This window comes from Corythoichthys intestinalis, chromosome 2 (assembly GCF_030265065.1).
Source record: "Corythoichthys intestinalis isolate RoL2023-P3 chromosome 2, ASM3026506v1, whole genome shotgun sequence".
Lineage (NCBI taxonomy): Eukaryota > Metazoa > Chordata > Actinopteri > Syngnathiformes > Syngnathidae > Corythoichthys > Corythoichthys intestinalis.
Window position 1 is genome coordinate 45,440,587 of NC_080396.1, and position 17,104 is coordinate 45,457,690.

The window sequence follows — 17,104 nt, forward strand, 5'->3', positions numbered from 1 at the left end:
TGTATGTATAAATACTCACTGTTGTTTCCACGAAAAGCAATATAAAAAGGACCTAGTGATAACAGCAGGAGAGCGAAGCAGCAATAACTGACAATGGAAGCTAGTTTAGTATACCTGACACTTATTTAGGTATTTAAATCTGGAGCGGACTAAATCACAAAAAAGGTAGAGCTTAGTATTTGATATAAAAATATCAGAACATTGTGCCACTGCTGGATGTGCCACCAATTGTACTGTAGAGGCCTATTGAGTCAGACAGAGAGCCGCTGTTGCCATCGTTCACTGGGTTAATCTGAAAGAAATAGTACAATTTAAAGTTCAGAAAATTTACTACATTTTCAAAAATGTTAATAGAAAAAGGCCCTATATCCAAATGTCAATAGCTGGACTATACAAAACTGTAGTGTACGGCGGGACTAGAAGGTTGCGCAACTGCGGAGAGTGTTTACATCTGACCTAAGTCACCGCCAAGAGGATCCTCTAATTCCCTTTAAATATGGCGCACTCAGAGTTTCATATGGAGGGACATTGTGCAGAAGAGGATGTAATGCATAATCCCAGCACCATGAGCGCAAGTGGAGCATTTTCACAGCTGGAGATTTATTCATTTATTCATTTATTTTAGATCAACTTTCTTCCAGCAAATTATCATTATGAAGGGAGGATGTCCTTAGTCATGCGCACGGATGGGTTCAAAATCATCTTACAGACTGTTAAAAAAAAAAAAATAATGCAAACAAGCACTTGTATTTAGTCAGCCCTACAATAAAAATAGAGCCCTAGTAGTTATTAGGACAGCACAATGATCACTGCAATAAAGAAAAACAAATAAGCATTCAAATAAATATTATGTATCTGAACAATAATTTTGTACAGTAGATTTGTGCCTTGGTATGAGTTTATTTCATTCTAGGACAACACTCGTAATTTAAATCATCTTTTCTTAATGAAATGAACAGAAATGCAATTAATCTTTTCTATTATCAGATCACATCCTCTAAATGTCACTTCACCCTTGAGATTCTGAGTACCTACCTGCTCATGCATGATATTTGATAGCTCCCTGGTAAGATCCCTGTAGTTAGCCTTCATTTCATCATGATACTCGTGCTGATCCTCTTTAATCAGCCGTTCATTTACAGCCAGTGCCTGGCCACAAGCCTCTGCAAAATTCCTGCCAAAGCAAGGCCCAAACTTTTAGTTTCAGTTGAAAGTTACAATAAATGGATTCGGAATAAAAGTGAGGTGAAGCGAAGTGGAGTGAAAACGCATATGCAGAAAATGTGCCTTTGTACTAACCTGAAGACCTCTTTGAGCTGTTTGACCTTATTGTCTGGATATTTCTTGGCACAAATATCATCCAAAAAGGCTCTGGCATAAGCAAGTGGGCCAGCATTGACCTGGGGAGAATGAATGCTTGATTATTGCAGTATGTTTCATATTTTTTTAGATGCTTTCTGCTGGCATTGCCAAGCTCTACTGTTGAAAATACCTTAGATATTATTTTTTTGACCCTGAAATTTTACGGATTTTCTTGGCGTAACCCAAAATCGAGGGGGAAAACAATCATTCTTTTACGCAGGTGCTACAAATTTGGTGTGCACAAAATTAGTTTTAGATATACTGTGCATGGCATTAATGTTTACATTTACCCGGAATAGTGGTGGCATATATTCATTGAAGGATCATAGGGCGGTGATGCACTATTGAGAAGCATTATGAGCAGCCTTGGAAGAGTAAATTAAGCTTCCCTGTAAGGAGGACAAGGGTGCTTTGTTCACCTCATGATTTCCATTAATCAAACATTGTATTAGCCTACTAAAGAGGCGAACTAAACAAGACAGGAGATATTTTCTCGATTTACTTAAAAAAAAGAATGATATGAATTCCCTTTTAACTTCACAAAAAAAGTAAAAGTCCTTCAAGGGTTTTCAGTAAAAAGCCCTGTGGCCCTTGGGACTTTTCCGGAACTTTTCTAATACTGAATGTGACTTGACGATATTACAACTGTAAATACTGCAAATAACCATTTTAACTGTAAATATGTTCCATCCTGTTGTCATCATCAGTGTTGGGCACGTGTCTTTAAAAAATTGTAGTTACTCACTACTTCTTCAAAAAAGTAACTGAGTTAGTAACTGAATTACTTTATAGTAAAAGTAACTAGTTACCAGTGAAAGTAACTATTTCCGTTAGTTTAAAAAGAAGTTGTTGTATGTCAAAGAATTTGAAATTTTCTGAGCAGTATTCGAGTCAGTTGAATAGAGAAGAACAGACAGGTAGGTGTGTTATAGAACCTTGTAATATTTATTGCACCTCGCCAGCAACACATTTATCCTGCATTTGAAGTGCAACAAAAATAAACAGATTTGAATTGCTTACCACAGATGTAGACAAAAGCTTTGCCCCGGGACATAAATTACACTTTACATGCACGTTCTTTCCTTTAATTTCGACCAACTTGAAATAGTGTTTATATCTCCACCTCGTAAAGGACACATTTTCCTCTGAATGCCTGCCATCATATCCCTCTGCATCTGTTTTGCGTGTGTGTGTTTACAGCACGCACTGTTCCGGTTTGTGTGTGAAAACACCGGCTCTGGAGTACGTGCGCTATTAGGCTCGAGCGTTTACATCACAGAATGGGGGATCATGTGAGATTTGACAACAACGCAGTCATATTGGAAGCAGGTCTGGCTCGCGGGACATTAAACTTTGACTTGCCAGTTCGATAGTTCATTACTAAGGCAAAGAACAGATCTGTGATCAAACTTAAGGATGTGAACAATGTTGACCCTTACAAGCAAGCCGAAGACAAATGGAGTAAAGATGTCGACGGGCTTCCACAATTACGCGAAATGGACATTCTGCTGTGTTTATTGTTTGGTGTAGGTTACTAAACTCATCAGCGACTCCGAAATTACAAATCGCTACAAAGCTACGAACAGTTTTGCTGCAGATGGATGCAGGACCTGCACATTATGACCGTATCAAACGGCAACTCCATCGTTCTTGCAAAGGTAGGCTATGTGTGTTTACTATTTTCATTGGCATGAACCTGAATGCACCCCAAGTCTTGGATGACAAATAAACAGAGCAGAGTAGACTCGCTACGGCTGGTAGTTTCTTCAATTTATTCAAAGTAAGTAACGCACCGCTTTTGACCGCCAGTAACGGTAACAGCGTTGTAACGGCGGAAAAAATAATTAGTTAGATTACCCCGTTTCTGAAAAAATAACGCCGCTATGTAACGGCATTATTTATAACGGCGTTATTCCCAACACTGGTCATCATCTATAAAACGATACATTATCTACCTATTTAAACTTTTGTGTATTTGAACATTTAACAGCCCCACTGTCTTAGCAAACGATAATGAGAAAAAACATTGTCACATGTACCTGAACACAGACGCTTCCTTGCAATTTAAGCTGTAGGCGAATCATGTCCACCTCAGAGGCCGAGGACAGCAACTGCAGTTCGGTCACTTTCGCACTCATCTCATCAATGGCGACCTCGATAGGGCTAAGATCACTTTGGTGTTGGTACATTACAGCAATGCGCTTCTTCACATAAGGGAAACAGTGGGTGGCTATGGGGGAAACAATAATATGTAGAATACAATATGTTTTAAGGAAAAAGCATTTTTGACACACTGACACACAAGTACAGTATAGCCTTGTGTGTTCCAAGCTAATGTACATGTTTGAATGTCTGATACATCTACAATGATGCAATGCTTTTCACCAGTGATTCAAATTTTGAATCGCCATCTGTAGATAGGTTTATTTATTCCTACACATTTGTTCGTTTCATATGATCATACGTATTCATTCATTGCCAGTATTCTCAAAGGCACCTGGGGAAATCTAGGAGATTCAGTCCTGGTCAGCCAGCTTTTCATTGTTCTTTTAGCTTGGTGATTTTTGCTTTCTTATTGATCCTGAATTGTTTGTCGTCATCTCCCTTTCATTAAGAGTATTAAAGAACCTCTGAAAAGGTCAAATCAACATATTTCTTCTTCAGTTGAGAACTCTTAAAAATGATTTGCCAAACCTCACGCTGCGCAACAGTTCAGATATGATAACAGTTCGGATATGTTTGGTGTGCTTTAAATTGAAAAATGTAAGGTTATTTTGACAAAAGCAAGAATTCTTTGTCAGTTAGTGTGTGGACATCACCAATAACCTACTGGTTAGAATGGTTCGTCGTTTACACTGCTCTTCCACACCACCCTGTTTCTTGCCAGAAATTGTAAAGGGTGTCTCAAACACAAAACGACGAATATTGTGGCTTTTTTCAAAGTTGGTCTTCCTTTCCTCCAACTCCTTGTCATCGAGGTATGGCACAACATGCGTCAGCTGAATGTAGGCATACTTGGAGTCCAGGTCCTTTGGATTCACCTGTGAATATGGACTATTCATTATAAAGATAAAAAATACTGGGGCAATAGATATTGAACCTATAAGGACTAAAAAGGTGCAACATATGAAATGCTCTTTGCAGAGAGAACAAAAGGTTTTTCAACTTCTGTTGAATCATTCTATACACTATAAAAGAACCTAAAAGAGTTCCGAGTTTGAGGTCTCTTAAGTTATTCCACACCCATTCTTTAAACCATGTATTTTGTTTTAGATTTTTTATTTGTGCTAGGGCACATTCATTCAAGAGGATTTAAAAAAAACTGAACTAGAACTGTTCCCATAAGGCTGCAAGAGGAATTTGGTCCCTGGACAAATAATTTTGTCCATACAGTGTGTGATTTATCGATCGAGTCTATGAGCCGTCAAAAAGATACTGCACTGCAACACTCTGGGCTCCACTCAGCCACACATCAAATAGAGTTCCAGAGCCACTACCATGGCATTGCACATACAATGAAGTCACAGTTTTTTACCAAACCATTTCATGTTTTCTGATGCTACAACAAGGAAGTGGGAATTTGTGTTGGGCTAAAAATCTTTTCTCACCTTTCCTGAGTCGTGAATAATTTTCACATTGTCTTGACCAAACTTGTACGAATACAGCTTCAAGAGCCTTTGTGAAATCTCAGACAGAGGTGTGAACTTTGGCTCCCTGTAGATGTATTCTTTGCCATCTTCATCCTCAAAAAAGCTCTACAAGGGAGGATAGTAAGAACACATTAGCAGTCATTAAACTCTAAGCAGGGTTAATCAACATGCAAAAATATGGCACAAATGCTTAAAACACCTACACCAGGGGTGTCTAAACTATTCCACAAAGGACCACAGTGGGTGCAGGCTCAATCAAGTCTCTGCTGGATTAGTTGGAACAAGAGAACAGTGGCTCTTGACACCCCTGACCTATATACTCTTGAATGGCATGGGCAAATACGAACACAGTCTAGAAACGTTCTTTGTTAAAACCTTGGGGTGACGGTGATGCAGGTGGTTTGAATGGTTCATCCACTGATCAAAGGATCGGGGGTTCAATTCGAACTCCCACCTGTGCCCATTGTCGTTGCAGAGAACGAAACTGCTACACATGAGCTGTCTCCCGGGCCTGGCACCGCTCCACCATCCCGGCTGGGAGCAGGGACAGCGTGCCCCTCGGTCCGTGGGCCATAGCCAATGGAACACTAACCACACCCCAGGATCTAGAGAAATTCCCCTACTAGCTATTGGAAATGGTTAAGGGAGCACACAACCAGAGTGCAGCGGGGGCCCCACAGCCCCTATAGCCCTGCGTAGGACGACTAATACCATAAATATTTAATTATTCAAGGGTAACCCATTACCTGTCCAAAAAATGCCACTCTGAAGTATGTACCAAGCACACGCTTTCCAGTATGTATCACTTCCAAAACTTTGGTGTAGGCACGGTGGAGCGTATCATACACGTGTGTCAGTTTCTGCAGAATTAAAAAAAAAAAAAAAAAAAAAAGAGTCGATTGGTTAAATAATTTGGTAAGTGATCTGTGCTTTTGATAATAATAATTATAATTAATAATAATAACTCTAAACAGTATAAAGAAAGGAAAGTCAGGCTTCGTCTTTCTCAAGCATCGAACAATGGAGTTTTTCTATAAATCTTGTACACCATGTAATCTGCCCTGGGTCACAGTGGTGTTGGGGTCTATCGAAGCTGACACATTACAAACATCAGAAAGTACAGTGCACAGTGGTAGAGTTGTGATAATTCTACCCACACCTGTTAAAAGGGCAGGTTTTGTAACAAAGGTCAATTTAAACACTATTTTGCCATATATCCTTTACAACTCAATTGAAAAAAATTTTGAGATAATGAACCCATCCCATTCAGACTCATTTTAAAGGGGGATAGATTTTGGTAAATTTTGATACGCTTCCATAAAACCAAGGCTTAATACCCATAATTCCAAAACATGACTGGCAAACATAGCATTGCTCATCATTAAAAGAGCATCATATCTACAGCAAATTATGGTATTAGCAAGCAGCATGCTTTGAGGCATTTTTTTCTTTAGCGGGAACTGGGGCCTTGGTCATGATGAAGCCATGAATAGTTCAAAATAACATTTTACAAAACGTTCAGGCTTCTGCTATGAAGAAAACACATCAGGAAAAGGGTTGAGCTCTTGAAATAATGACAGGTGTATATCCATCCCATCAAGTGACTCCCATCGAGCAGCTGTTTGAATATGATTGGTTACACTGAATACAGCCACATCCCCAATTCGAAGAATTTTTTAGATCATTAAGAATCCAAAATGAATAAATAAGTTTTTGGGTTTTTTTTTTTTCCATTTCTTTTTAAGTATGGGAGCTTGATCAATATGCATTTCTAACGGCATAACATCTCAAATGGGAAATTGTCAAAGGACACTTCTGGTGATAGAGACTGAAATCTGTTTTACTGTTGAAAATAGATAAATGAATAAAAAAAATTGGGGTACAGTGAGAGTCAAGGTTTGATGGGGCATATAATAGTGGTTTTCTCAAAAATATCAACTGGTACCTCAAAATCTCTGCGTTTTTCATGGATGGGAATGATGAGCCTGTAGACATCAGCAATGAGCTCATAGCGCTCTGCATTCCAAAGACCTTCAGCACACTCCTCCAACAGCTCCATCAATACATCCTGTACATACATAATCTTTGCAGTCAATTAATTGCCCTGATTAATGTCATCTTTGACTGAATTGCCCACTAAGGTGTGGTTCACTGACACGGTGCCAAAAGTGTATGCAACATTGGACCAGCCCCTGTGTCAAAGTCTATTTCAGTTTCCCATCATACCTTCACACTGCAATTAACACTCTTGACAGAGATAAGGGCAATGCTAAACAGGCATTAGGTGACACGTGTGATAGTGAAGAAAAAAATGCTGTATCTGGACTTTGGAGTGGCACGTGAAGGGCGAACCTCATTAAAATGAACGTCTTCCATCCCTACATCCTCCAGCATGGCTGCCTCTTCATCAATGTTTGGAGTGATGACACGAAAAGCTGAGCAACCATGTCTGAACATTCCTTGTGAACAGAAAGAGACAGAAGCAAAACATAAGGCCCGTTCATTACAGTGTAATCTAATTTGTTGTGGGGTCAAAAAATGTGGGAGCAAATGCAGGAACAGTAAGTTCACCTTTCCTCCACAAGTACTCGGCAACCAGAGCTGCAACATGCACGTAGCAAATGGCTGCCTAAAAGAGAAGCAGACAAAACAGATCAGACTCAAAATAGTAACCAAACATCTAGTTCTTCAATATTGATATTTCAGTATTTCTTCTGCAAGCACCTCCGAAAGGTCACTATTTTTAGTATGGATTCGTGCCATGCTGTCCAGCCAAGTCTTGCGGAGCTCTGGTGTACTTGTGTAGGACTTAGCTAAACTGTATTGGAGATCCACCAACATTTCTGGGTCATTTTCATGCTCCTTCATTTGCTCAGTGGCCATCAGCACTGTTCTGATTCGTTTGGTCAGGTCCTTCACATCTAATGGGAACGCAGTGTGCTATAAAACACAGTAGTGTCATTAACTACAGACAACAAGTAAACCGAACTCAGGTAACCTAACCCTTTAACACTTTATTTCAGATTTGCGTCCAGGCAAACCCACTATCTAAACTAAATGAACTAAAGTATCATTCAATAAACTGGAGTGACACACATAAGGTAATGTGTTGGGCGCAAGTAGGTTGAAGTGATGTAAACTAAACTATTCATCCACCCATCCATTTACCGTATTGGCCCGAATATAAGACGATGTTTTTTGCATTGAAATAACACTGAAAAAGAGGGGGTCGTCCTATATTCGAGGTCTAGACATTATACCCATTCACGACGCTAGATGGCGCCAGATATCATTGAAGCGATGTTCTGTCATGACAGATCCCAGCTACTCTTTTTAGTTTGACCAATTTGCATTATTTTACTGCAATGTTTTTCCTTATTCAGATTTGTTTCAAGACTACAGTTACAGTTAGACTTCACTTTGATGGATAATGCAGTTATTGCAATTTTGTTGTTTTATCACAATAGATTGGTTTATTTACATTTCAAAAACGAGAAGCCATTCATTTACGATTGTCATTGCACTTTAGTTTACATATTTAAATGTTCAGATATTAAGATTTGAATGACGATAAATAACATATCAATTGTTTCGGATGTACTGTAATAATTTTCTGTATGAAAATTAATTTGGTGTTCAAAAAGTCATTTTTCAAACTTGAGTCTTGAAAGAGAGGGGGTCGTCTTATAATCAGGGCCGTCTTATATTCGGGCCAATACAGTAATTATCCATACCACCTATCCCAGTTAATACCATGTGTTATGTTGGAGTATATCCCAGCTGACTTTTGGGGCAATAGTCAAACACAGGCTCGAAATAAACAAAATGGTGGAAATTCATCACACAAAAATCCTGACTATCACATTTACGGGAGGCTTTGCAGCATGTACTGTACTGAGTGAGTGGTTACAGTAAGTAACATTTTTTGTTTGAAATGTCATAAAAACATACTGATTTCATTTACGTGTGAGATGTCACAACACACGGACAACTGACCTTGATGCTTTGATCAGCATTTGCACAGTTGTTAATGATAGACAGAGATCTCTGGAAACGCGTGCTACCGATGCCAATGACATCAGCAATCAGCTGACTGACAGCAATTATCACCTTAGCAGAACGGAGAGCAAACAAATCTGAGATGCAAACACTGTGTTGGTATACAGTATCAAGAATCATTTTCAATTAAAACAGGTACCTGCAGGTGGCTTCTGACAAACGATTTACGTCCGGTGTAGTCAAAGTTGCTCTTCATTAGGATGTAAAGAAGATTGGCTGCAGCATTGCGGAGGGAACTTAGTTTCGAGTTGCAACACTTCAAAATTTCATAGCATAAGGAGCCACACATGTCTGCTCGGCCATTGAAGAATGTGCAGGGGAACTAGAGGATATGTACAGTAAATGAAATATTACATTTTGCAGGACTGTGCCGAATACGAAGTGTGTCAGAAAAGTTACAGGTTACAGTTACAAGTTTTTTTTTTTTTTTTTTTTTTTTAATTGAAGCAAATTTTTGGGGATTGAATGATTTACAAATGTCTTACCCATAATATGGCCCAAACACAAAAAGGATTGCTTCAATCAAAGAAAACTTTTTCAATGAAAAATTAGGTGTTCAAATCCAAATTTTTCGATCTCAAATATTTTTTCGCATTCAAAAATGTTTTATATGATTGAATTTTTTTTTTTTTTTTTTTTTTTTTTTTGATTGGTGTGATTTTTATTTTTGAAAATATATTTTTTAAGCAACTTACTTTTTGATTGAATAATAAAGACAAAAACGTCCCAGCCAAAATGTGGCCCATACACAAATTTTATTTCAATCAAAAAGAGGTGCTTCAATCCAAAAAAACTTGACTTCTATCAGAAAAAAAAAAAAAATTCAATCAAAGAAAAATAGCTTTCACATGCATTTTTTGGGGGGTTTCAAATTTATTTTTGCAAACATTTTTTTTTATTGAAGCGACCTTTTTTTAATTGAAAATATATATTTTGATTAAAGCAACTTTTTTTTTTTTTTAATGAAGCAAATTTTTCTTTGAATGAATAATAAAGACACAAATGTACCTCCATATGGCTCCGCCCTGGGGATACAATTTTTGACTGGGGTAACTACATTGGCACGACACCGGCGGGCGTACCATATACAATGGATGACCATCTTGGCGAAAAGTATTGCCTAAGCGGCCTGATTTACAATTCTCCTTAAGAATGATGAGAAACAATAAACGCTCATTGTCAACTTATTATCATAAATATTCTTGCAAGTTCATTTCATTGCTGACACTGCGTTTCGGGGTCATCAACATGTTGTGCCCCCCCCGCCCCAAAAATCAAACTCCGCCTATGGTTCAACACTTAAGATGTGAGAGCTGTGGCAGGACAACTCATGTCTGAATGCATTGACAATCATTGCCCTGAGCATCAAAACGTTTATGGCCAAGAAAAAGAAATCAACATCAAGATTGCAGCATTTTCTTGGGTTGCAGAGGATCCTGGAAATATCCTTCCATTAGTGCATGAAGGTTTGGCAGCAAAGACAGGGAATGGAGATTCAATGAGTACTACTTTAAATAGAAAATAGTGTCGTTTTTAGTTTGGATATGAACTACAAAGTATATCTTTAGTGACACCAGACCTGGAAAATTTCTGATGAACATTGTACAGCCCTTTCTGGAGACAGGATACACTAAAATAGGCATGCATTTTGGGGTAACCAGGCAAGAAACCAATAAGACATTTTGTCATTCAGGATGGATCTGAGCCTCCAATCTCCATTCTAGAGCAGCCCAAAAATGTTCAACAGTGTGAGGTCAATGGTTGACATAAATTCATTTACGGACCTTCCTTTGCACAACGGCAAGCAGCTTTGGAGCAATGAGGCAGAACAAAGAAGTTAGACACAAACCATAATTGATTAACCAATCATTGATTCATTCATTATATACATTTTCATGGTATTGCAGTAGTTTTTTGTAATACCAACAGCAAGCAAGATGGTTCACCTTGTAGATAAAGGTTCTCAATGAGGTGAAAATCTGTTTGAGAGCAGCTTCAGACTGAGGGATCTGCAGTAAGCATAGATGCACCTCAAATACTTTCTTCATCAATGGGTTGTGGCCTAGATCTGAGTTCAGCTGGCTCTGTGGGACGAAAACCTTTGTGTTATAAAAGCATTTGTTATATGATATAGTTTATAGATTGCCTTGAAGCTCAACTTTTCATACCTGTAGAGTGTTGCGCACGCTCCATTTAAGTATTATCACTTCTCTAAAATATATGCACATCTTGCTTAATGGATGATTAGCTTAAAAATCTGTGTTTTTTGTTTCTTTTTTTTTTTTTTTTTTTTTTTGCTTTAAAAATCGTTTTATGATCCTAGCATCCAAGGTAAAATCTCACACATCCTTACTTGAACCGATAATTCCATTCTACTCTTAAAGTACAATAATAAATTAATATATTATGTTTAACATTCTGACTTCCTTCTGAAAAAAAAAAAGGAAAATTGATTTGGGCAATTATATTATGAGGGTGTCAATATTATGATCTGATTGCATTTACATTCAATAACGAAATCAAATCCATCCAAGTTGAAAAATAATAATAAATAAATAATGAGATGAGATTCTAATCATAATAATGATCAGGTGATATGACAAATACATGTAAAGCAGACATGTCCAAAGTCCAGCCCGGGGCCCAAATGCGGCCCGTGGTCAAATATAATCCGGCCCCCAGCCTCTGTCATAAAATCAATAACGTCTGGCCCACACACAGAATTAATAAATTGGTCACTAATACTGCTACCAGCATATGAAGTATCTTACACACTAAATGCCGCTCCTCATTCACCCACGAAAAGGCAGCAGCACTCGAAGCAAAATTACCCCGTGTGACCCTTTACTCCCAATTTTCTAAAATGGCGACAATCAACAAAAAAAGAAAGTTGACTGCGACGGCTGGCGCTTCAAGGATAGGTGGAAATTGGACTATTTCTTCACTACAGTACGCAACAACTGTCTGTCTCATTTGCAAAGAGACATTCGCTGTTTTTAAAGAGTTCAATGTGAGCTAATATTCCAAACAAGACACGCTGACATGTACGACAAGATTACAGGGAATATACGTCGCGAGAAATTGAAGCAACTTGAAGCTAGTTTAACTTCACAGCAGCAGTATTTCGCAAGAGCCCGAGGGTCGAAAGAGAACGCCACAAAGGCTAGTTGCGAGATTGTTGAAATTATTAATAAAAAAATAATAAAGCAAATGTGACACACAGAATGGCTTGCTAAAATTTGCTTAAATATATTGTTCTACATAAAAGACGTCAGCCAAGGTGGCCCCCCCCCCACATTTTTACCGCACCAAATCTGGCCCCCATTGCAAAAAGTTTGGACATCCCTGATGTAAAGGGGAAAAAATAGTCCAGTAGGCAAAAGTGCAAAGTCAAACACATATATATATGTATATATATATATATATATATATGTATGTATGTGTGTGTGTGTGTGTGTGTGTGTGTGTGTGTGTGTGTGTGTGTGTGTGTGTATACTTTTTTTTTTCTTTAATCAATATTATTTAAATGTTCTTAAACCATAAAAATATATTCAAAGGTAAGATTAGTCCCATTCACATGAACGGACTTGGCAGGGTAATTTATGCAACATTCATACACAGATAAATGTGAAATTATATTTCTAACTGGGTATTTCTTTTTAAAACACAAACTATTTGCACTGTACATATTGTATTTGTATGTCTAGGTCAACCACTAGGGTCCCTCACTCGTAAACCTGAAGTCGGTGTGAGTTTTTGTGAATTTTCATTGGTAACTTTAATTCGAAGAAAAACCAGCAAAATCAATTGGTGAGCAATCGTCTATTTAATGAAACAGTTTTCAAACTCTGCACACCAGTGATGGGCACAACAGTTAATTTGAGTGTCCTGATTCATTAGAATCCACTCAGTAAAAAAAATCATTTCTAACTAACTGTTTGACGACTTTGTTCGTTTACTGATTCGTTCAGCGTGTGAACAGGATGTGACGTTGCAGTAGGAATCACAGAGAGATTGACAAAGCAATTCCGTTCGTTCAGGATCAAGTTGTAGTCTAAAGTGAACCTAGTAAGTGACAGGGAATCAATTCCACCCCTTACTGTGCACTGGCTGCTAATTGGCCACCCGTCAGAAGTTTGTGACAGGTGCCATGATTCTGTTTCTGCTCCCTCTTCTGCCTGCGATAACGCTTGCATCTGATTAGTTGTGTGCGATGTCTGACGCTGCAGCAGTTACGTCTTAACGCCCTCCGACCCAAGTCATAACATCCTCAAGAATGAATTCATGCACAAGGTAATTCATTAGTTCTCGCCGTGCCAAAAGATTTGCTCTATTGAACGAATCGTTCGCGGCCTACGCAACACTACGGCACACAGTGTGAGAGTATCCATCTAACCGTATCCATGGAAACACAGTAAGAGGGTTCAATTTGTTTTTCAATAGTTTGTTTTTCAATTAAACTTAGTTTTTTTTTCCAATGAAATATTTTTAATAATCAATTTTGTTTTTTTCCAAAGGAATTTTGTTAAAGTCATCACCAGAATTACTGTACCTTGAATGCCATAATGAAGATACTGAGTGTGTCCAGCACAGTCAGGCACACCTCTGTGGACACGTTTGCTTCCAGCAAGCATTGGCTGGTCACTTCAGCTTCTGTATAGGAATACACTGATAGAAACAACACAATCTTTGTGGATTTATTGTAGTCGTATACTGTATGTGATAGACCAGAGATATTGCCTGATTACCCAATGTTGCTTGGAAGATAGTGTTATTTTAATTCTTTGTAGCCTCCATTATTATTTAATGGCCTGTTTAATTATAGAAACCACCTACAGCATAAGTTTTACTTTTTTTTCAATTTTATTTTACATTGGTATTGAACCATATAATATAGGGCTGTAGTTTTATATTGCTTTTCCTACATTAAAATCTTATCTTATTTAACTACATTGTAAAGTTGTTGTTTTTTTCTAAAATCATCAAACTAATATTGAGGTTGGATTTTTGCCAATTGTTAAAATTGGACTCACCCAAAAGGTTCCGTACTCAGTAAATAAAGAATTTTTTTGTTGTTTTTGTCAATTTGACTCATCTGTGACTATTGTTAAAAGGCACCAGAAGCCTACTGTTGTTAACTGCGTGCGAGTTCTCCAATGTCCCAAACTGTTGTAAGCGGGCAGGCATGATTCCCGCCCTGTTACGAGACACAGGCAGAGTCAAGGACTTCCTGTCTGGACCAAGAGGCATTGCCGCTTCAAGATTCCTATCGGCAGAAAAACATGTACGTCATCAATCCTTTTGCTTTTACTGAAACAAGGGGTTTGGGATGAACAAGAAATTTTCGACACCTTAAAATAATTTAAGTAATTATTTATTCGTATTATTCAGGAAACAAAGTAAAACTGAACTATGTGTTGAATTATGGATGTTTTCTGACAATTTTAATGATTTTTGTAAAAACTGACTTAGGCTGTTATTTTAAGAAGGGGATATTATGCCCTAGTAGAAACATCATGCAAAGAAGTTAGCAGTGGTTAAGGGCCAAAGCATTAACTGTATTTGCCAACAGCAGTAATGATGATGATCCAAGCAAAAGGAACAAAGGACTCAAAGAAAATTCTTAATCAGAAAATTAGTAAGTTAATTTATTAATTTCAGCAACTATTTAAAAAAGATATATTGACTCTACCTGACAATGACTCGCTTCCCCATGTATCTAAATTGATGAAGACAAACTCTGCAGGTTGAACAAAGTCAAGTATAAGTTCAGGTTACCCAGTAGTATAGACCACAGCATTATACTTACTCCAGTATTGTAAAAAAGTCTATCAGCTCAGATGGTGATGCTTTTTTCCAGTACGTACAAAGGGCATCTGAGGGGAATAAAAGCAAGGTGTCAAACTGTCTACGCAGAGCTGTTATTGTGTTCATGCTAAAACATTCATCTGGTGTTCAGAGTCAGTGGTTCGAACCTAACGTGGGTGTACTGCTACTACTGTATATCAGAAGTTCTTTAGCTACAGGGCTTGAGACTGCCTCTAGGTGAAGACCTTTTTTTTTTTTTTTAAATTAGTCGCACCTGTGTGACCAATAAATTGCTGATGAGGAATAAATGAGCTATTAAACTACAAGTATTAATATAGTGAAATGATTGGAATTCTGAATGTTTACCCCGTAAATTGATTTTGTGCACTGCTTAATTTTTCATTTGAGCCCCATAAATTAAATTTTTTTGCTCCAAGATCTACTTTTCAAGGAGACAACCTGCCGTGAGCTACCTTAACATCAAAGTGGGAGTCCAAAAAAGGTATAAAAAACATATGAGGTTATGTTGCCCACACAACATAATTAACTATGTGCGTTGCGAATGATTGGTCGATCACGATCGGCGTAATGCACACCCCTGGTCTAAAGCTCTGCCCTCATCAATTTAAAGTCAACCTACGTTAAGGTTGACCATGACAAATGGAGCAGATACATTATAAATCTTCACCAAAAGTCATGAATCTTCTTCCCCGAGAGGAATCGCAGGATGTACAAAAAACATCCTCAAATATTTTAATCATCCAAATATTAGAATGGCCATTGATTTAAACCAGTTATCTTTTTCAATGAAAATAAAAATGAAATGTTATTAGTTTTTCATCTTCAAATGGTGGAAGTGTACATAGGTCCAATCATTGCCTGGAGATCCAAAGGAAGCTTACAGCCCCAATGATGTGATACTGTGTAATCAAGCAAATTGGACGTAGTTATTTGAGATTTCAGCTTTCCCGTACTATTTTTGAGGGGATTTTAATGTCTTGAATGTAAATAGTATTGTAAATATTTTAAAATATATATATATATATATGTATGTATGTACACACCTTCTGACACATTCTTAAGGATATGCAAAAAACACATGAGCAGGTTTTTGCTCTCATCTTGGTTCATTTTGTTACAATGCGGCACAGCGCTCCCCAGAGTTGATATACAGTGGTTCTGATATGTAGAGAGTGAAAAATTAAAATTAGGATTCAAGTAAATGTGAGAAAGTGGGAAAATGCATTCTTAGGTGTATAATGAATCGTCCCCAAAGCCCAAAAGTAGACGTAAAGACTAAACATGCACACCCACGAAAATATGACCTTTTCCAGGAAGTGTGCCCTATCACAATTCTTGTCTAGCAGGCTGTTCTCAGAATCAGTGGAGACCAGGGAGCCTCTGGAGTCTGCAAGGTGAACTGAGCCAAAAGTGGGAATGGAGCTATAAGGAGAAGCTGCAGTGACAATTAAATCAGGGTTAGTGCACAGCTGCATTGTCATCTACAGATAGCAGCATTCTACGCCTACCCGCTCACACACAGGTTTGTTCCTCAAGGTACCAAACATACATGTTTATTTTACAGGGTGAAAACTAACATACACGAAGAGAACATCAAAGCACCAAACTGGAAAACTCTGAATAAAACAGTGAGGCATTGGCTGAGATGCCACTCCTCTATTATATAAAAGGTTGAAGGCATTCGTTCGCATCAGATGCTCTGGCACATCTTGGGGTTCTAGTGCCCCTAAAAGTGTAACATCCTCCTTCAGTAAAGTTATAATGATACCGAAAGATAATTGACTGAACTCACTTGCTCCAAAAACATCTTTGTAAGTGGTCTGCTTCTGACGGGTCAGCAAAGAGTTCATTCCCAACAAATCCTCTTGCGGGTTCTGGCGAGAGAACACAGCAAAACAGGGGACACATTTTCCAAAACATTCTGGCAAATACTGTATTTAAATATGTCCTTTCCTTAACAGGACAAAAGACATTTTTCTTCTCCTGTCTTTTTTCGAGCTGCCATGTCACCACTCGGGTTGGTGTTCTTTTTCCTCTTGTGGACACTAATTTTGAAGTCCTACTCCTCTACCATGCCTGAACCTATGATCCTGAAATTTGGTGGCTATGTAGCATGGACCAGAATCCATCGCGTTTTGAGCCTGATTTTTTTTTTTTTTTTTTTTTTTTTTTAAATATCGAGGTCTTCTGTGGAGTCATAGTTG

General features: G+C 38.0%; 1 protein-coding gene across 5 annotated transcripts in view; it reads right to left on the bottom strand.

Moving 5' to 3' along the window:
• Window positions 1-146: 146 nt before the first annotated feature.
• LOC130909407 (dedicator of cytokinesis protein 9-like) overlaps window positions 147-17,104 on the bottom strand; it is a 48,046-nt gene continuing 31,088 nt past the window's right edge. The window contains exons 32-52 of one of the 5 annotated variants that reach the window (XR_009061750.1): window positions 16,693-16,774; window positions 16,205-16,335; window positions 15,944-16,058; window positions 14,881-14,947; window positions 14,764-14,811; window positions 14,201-14,337; window positions 13,624-13,739; window positions 11,018-11,155; window positions 9,211-9,393; window positions 9,009-9,122; window positions 7,737-7,952; window positions 7,584-7,641; window positions 7,365-7,471; window positions 6,958-7,080; window positions 5,759-5,872; window positions 4,971-5,117; window positions 4,193-4,403; window positions 3,402-3,592; window positions 1,300-1,400; window positions 1,036-1,163; window positions 147-292 (exon numbers count right to left, since the gene is read on the bottom strand). Coding sequence is in view for 3 of the 5 variants with exons in the window: in XM_057825829.1 (XP_057681812.1) it covers window positions 194-292; window positions 1,036-1,174; window positions 1,300-1,400; window positions 3,402-3,592; window positions 4,193-4,403; window positions 4,971-5,117; window positions 5,759-5,872; window positions 6,958-7,080; window positions 7,365-7,471; window positions 7,584-7,641; window positions 7,737-7,952; window positions 9,009-9,122; window positions 9,211-9,393; window positions 11,018-11,155; window positions 13,624-13,739; window positions 14,201-14,337; window positions 14,764-14,811; window positions 14,881-14,947; window positions 15,944-16,058; window positions 16,205-16,335; window positions 16,693-16,774 (2,637 nt within the window). In the remaining 2 variants the exon portion in view is untranslated. Of the gene's footprint in view, window positions 293-1,035; window positions 1,175-1,299; window positions 1,401-3,401; window positions 3,593-3,623; window positions 3,993-4,192; window positions 4,404-4,970; window positions 5,118-5,758; window positions 5,873-6,957; window positions 7,081-7,364; window positions 7,472-7,583; window positions 7,642-7,736; window positions 7,953-9,008; window positions 9,123-9,210; window positions 9,394-11,017; window positions 11,156-13,623; window positions 13,740-14,200; window positions 14,338-14,763; window positions 14,812-14,880; window positions 14,948-15,943; window positions 16,059-16,204; window positions 16,336-16,692; window positions 16,775-17,104 lie in introns of those variants that run through there. The other 4 variants (XM_057825829.1, XM_057825845.1, XR_009061751.1 and 1 more) reach the window with 4 other exon arrangements.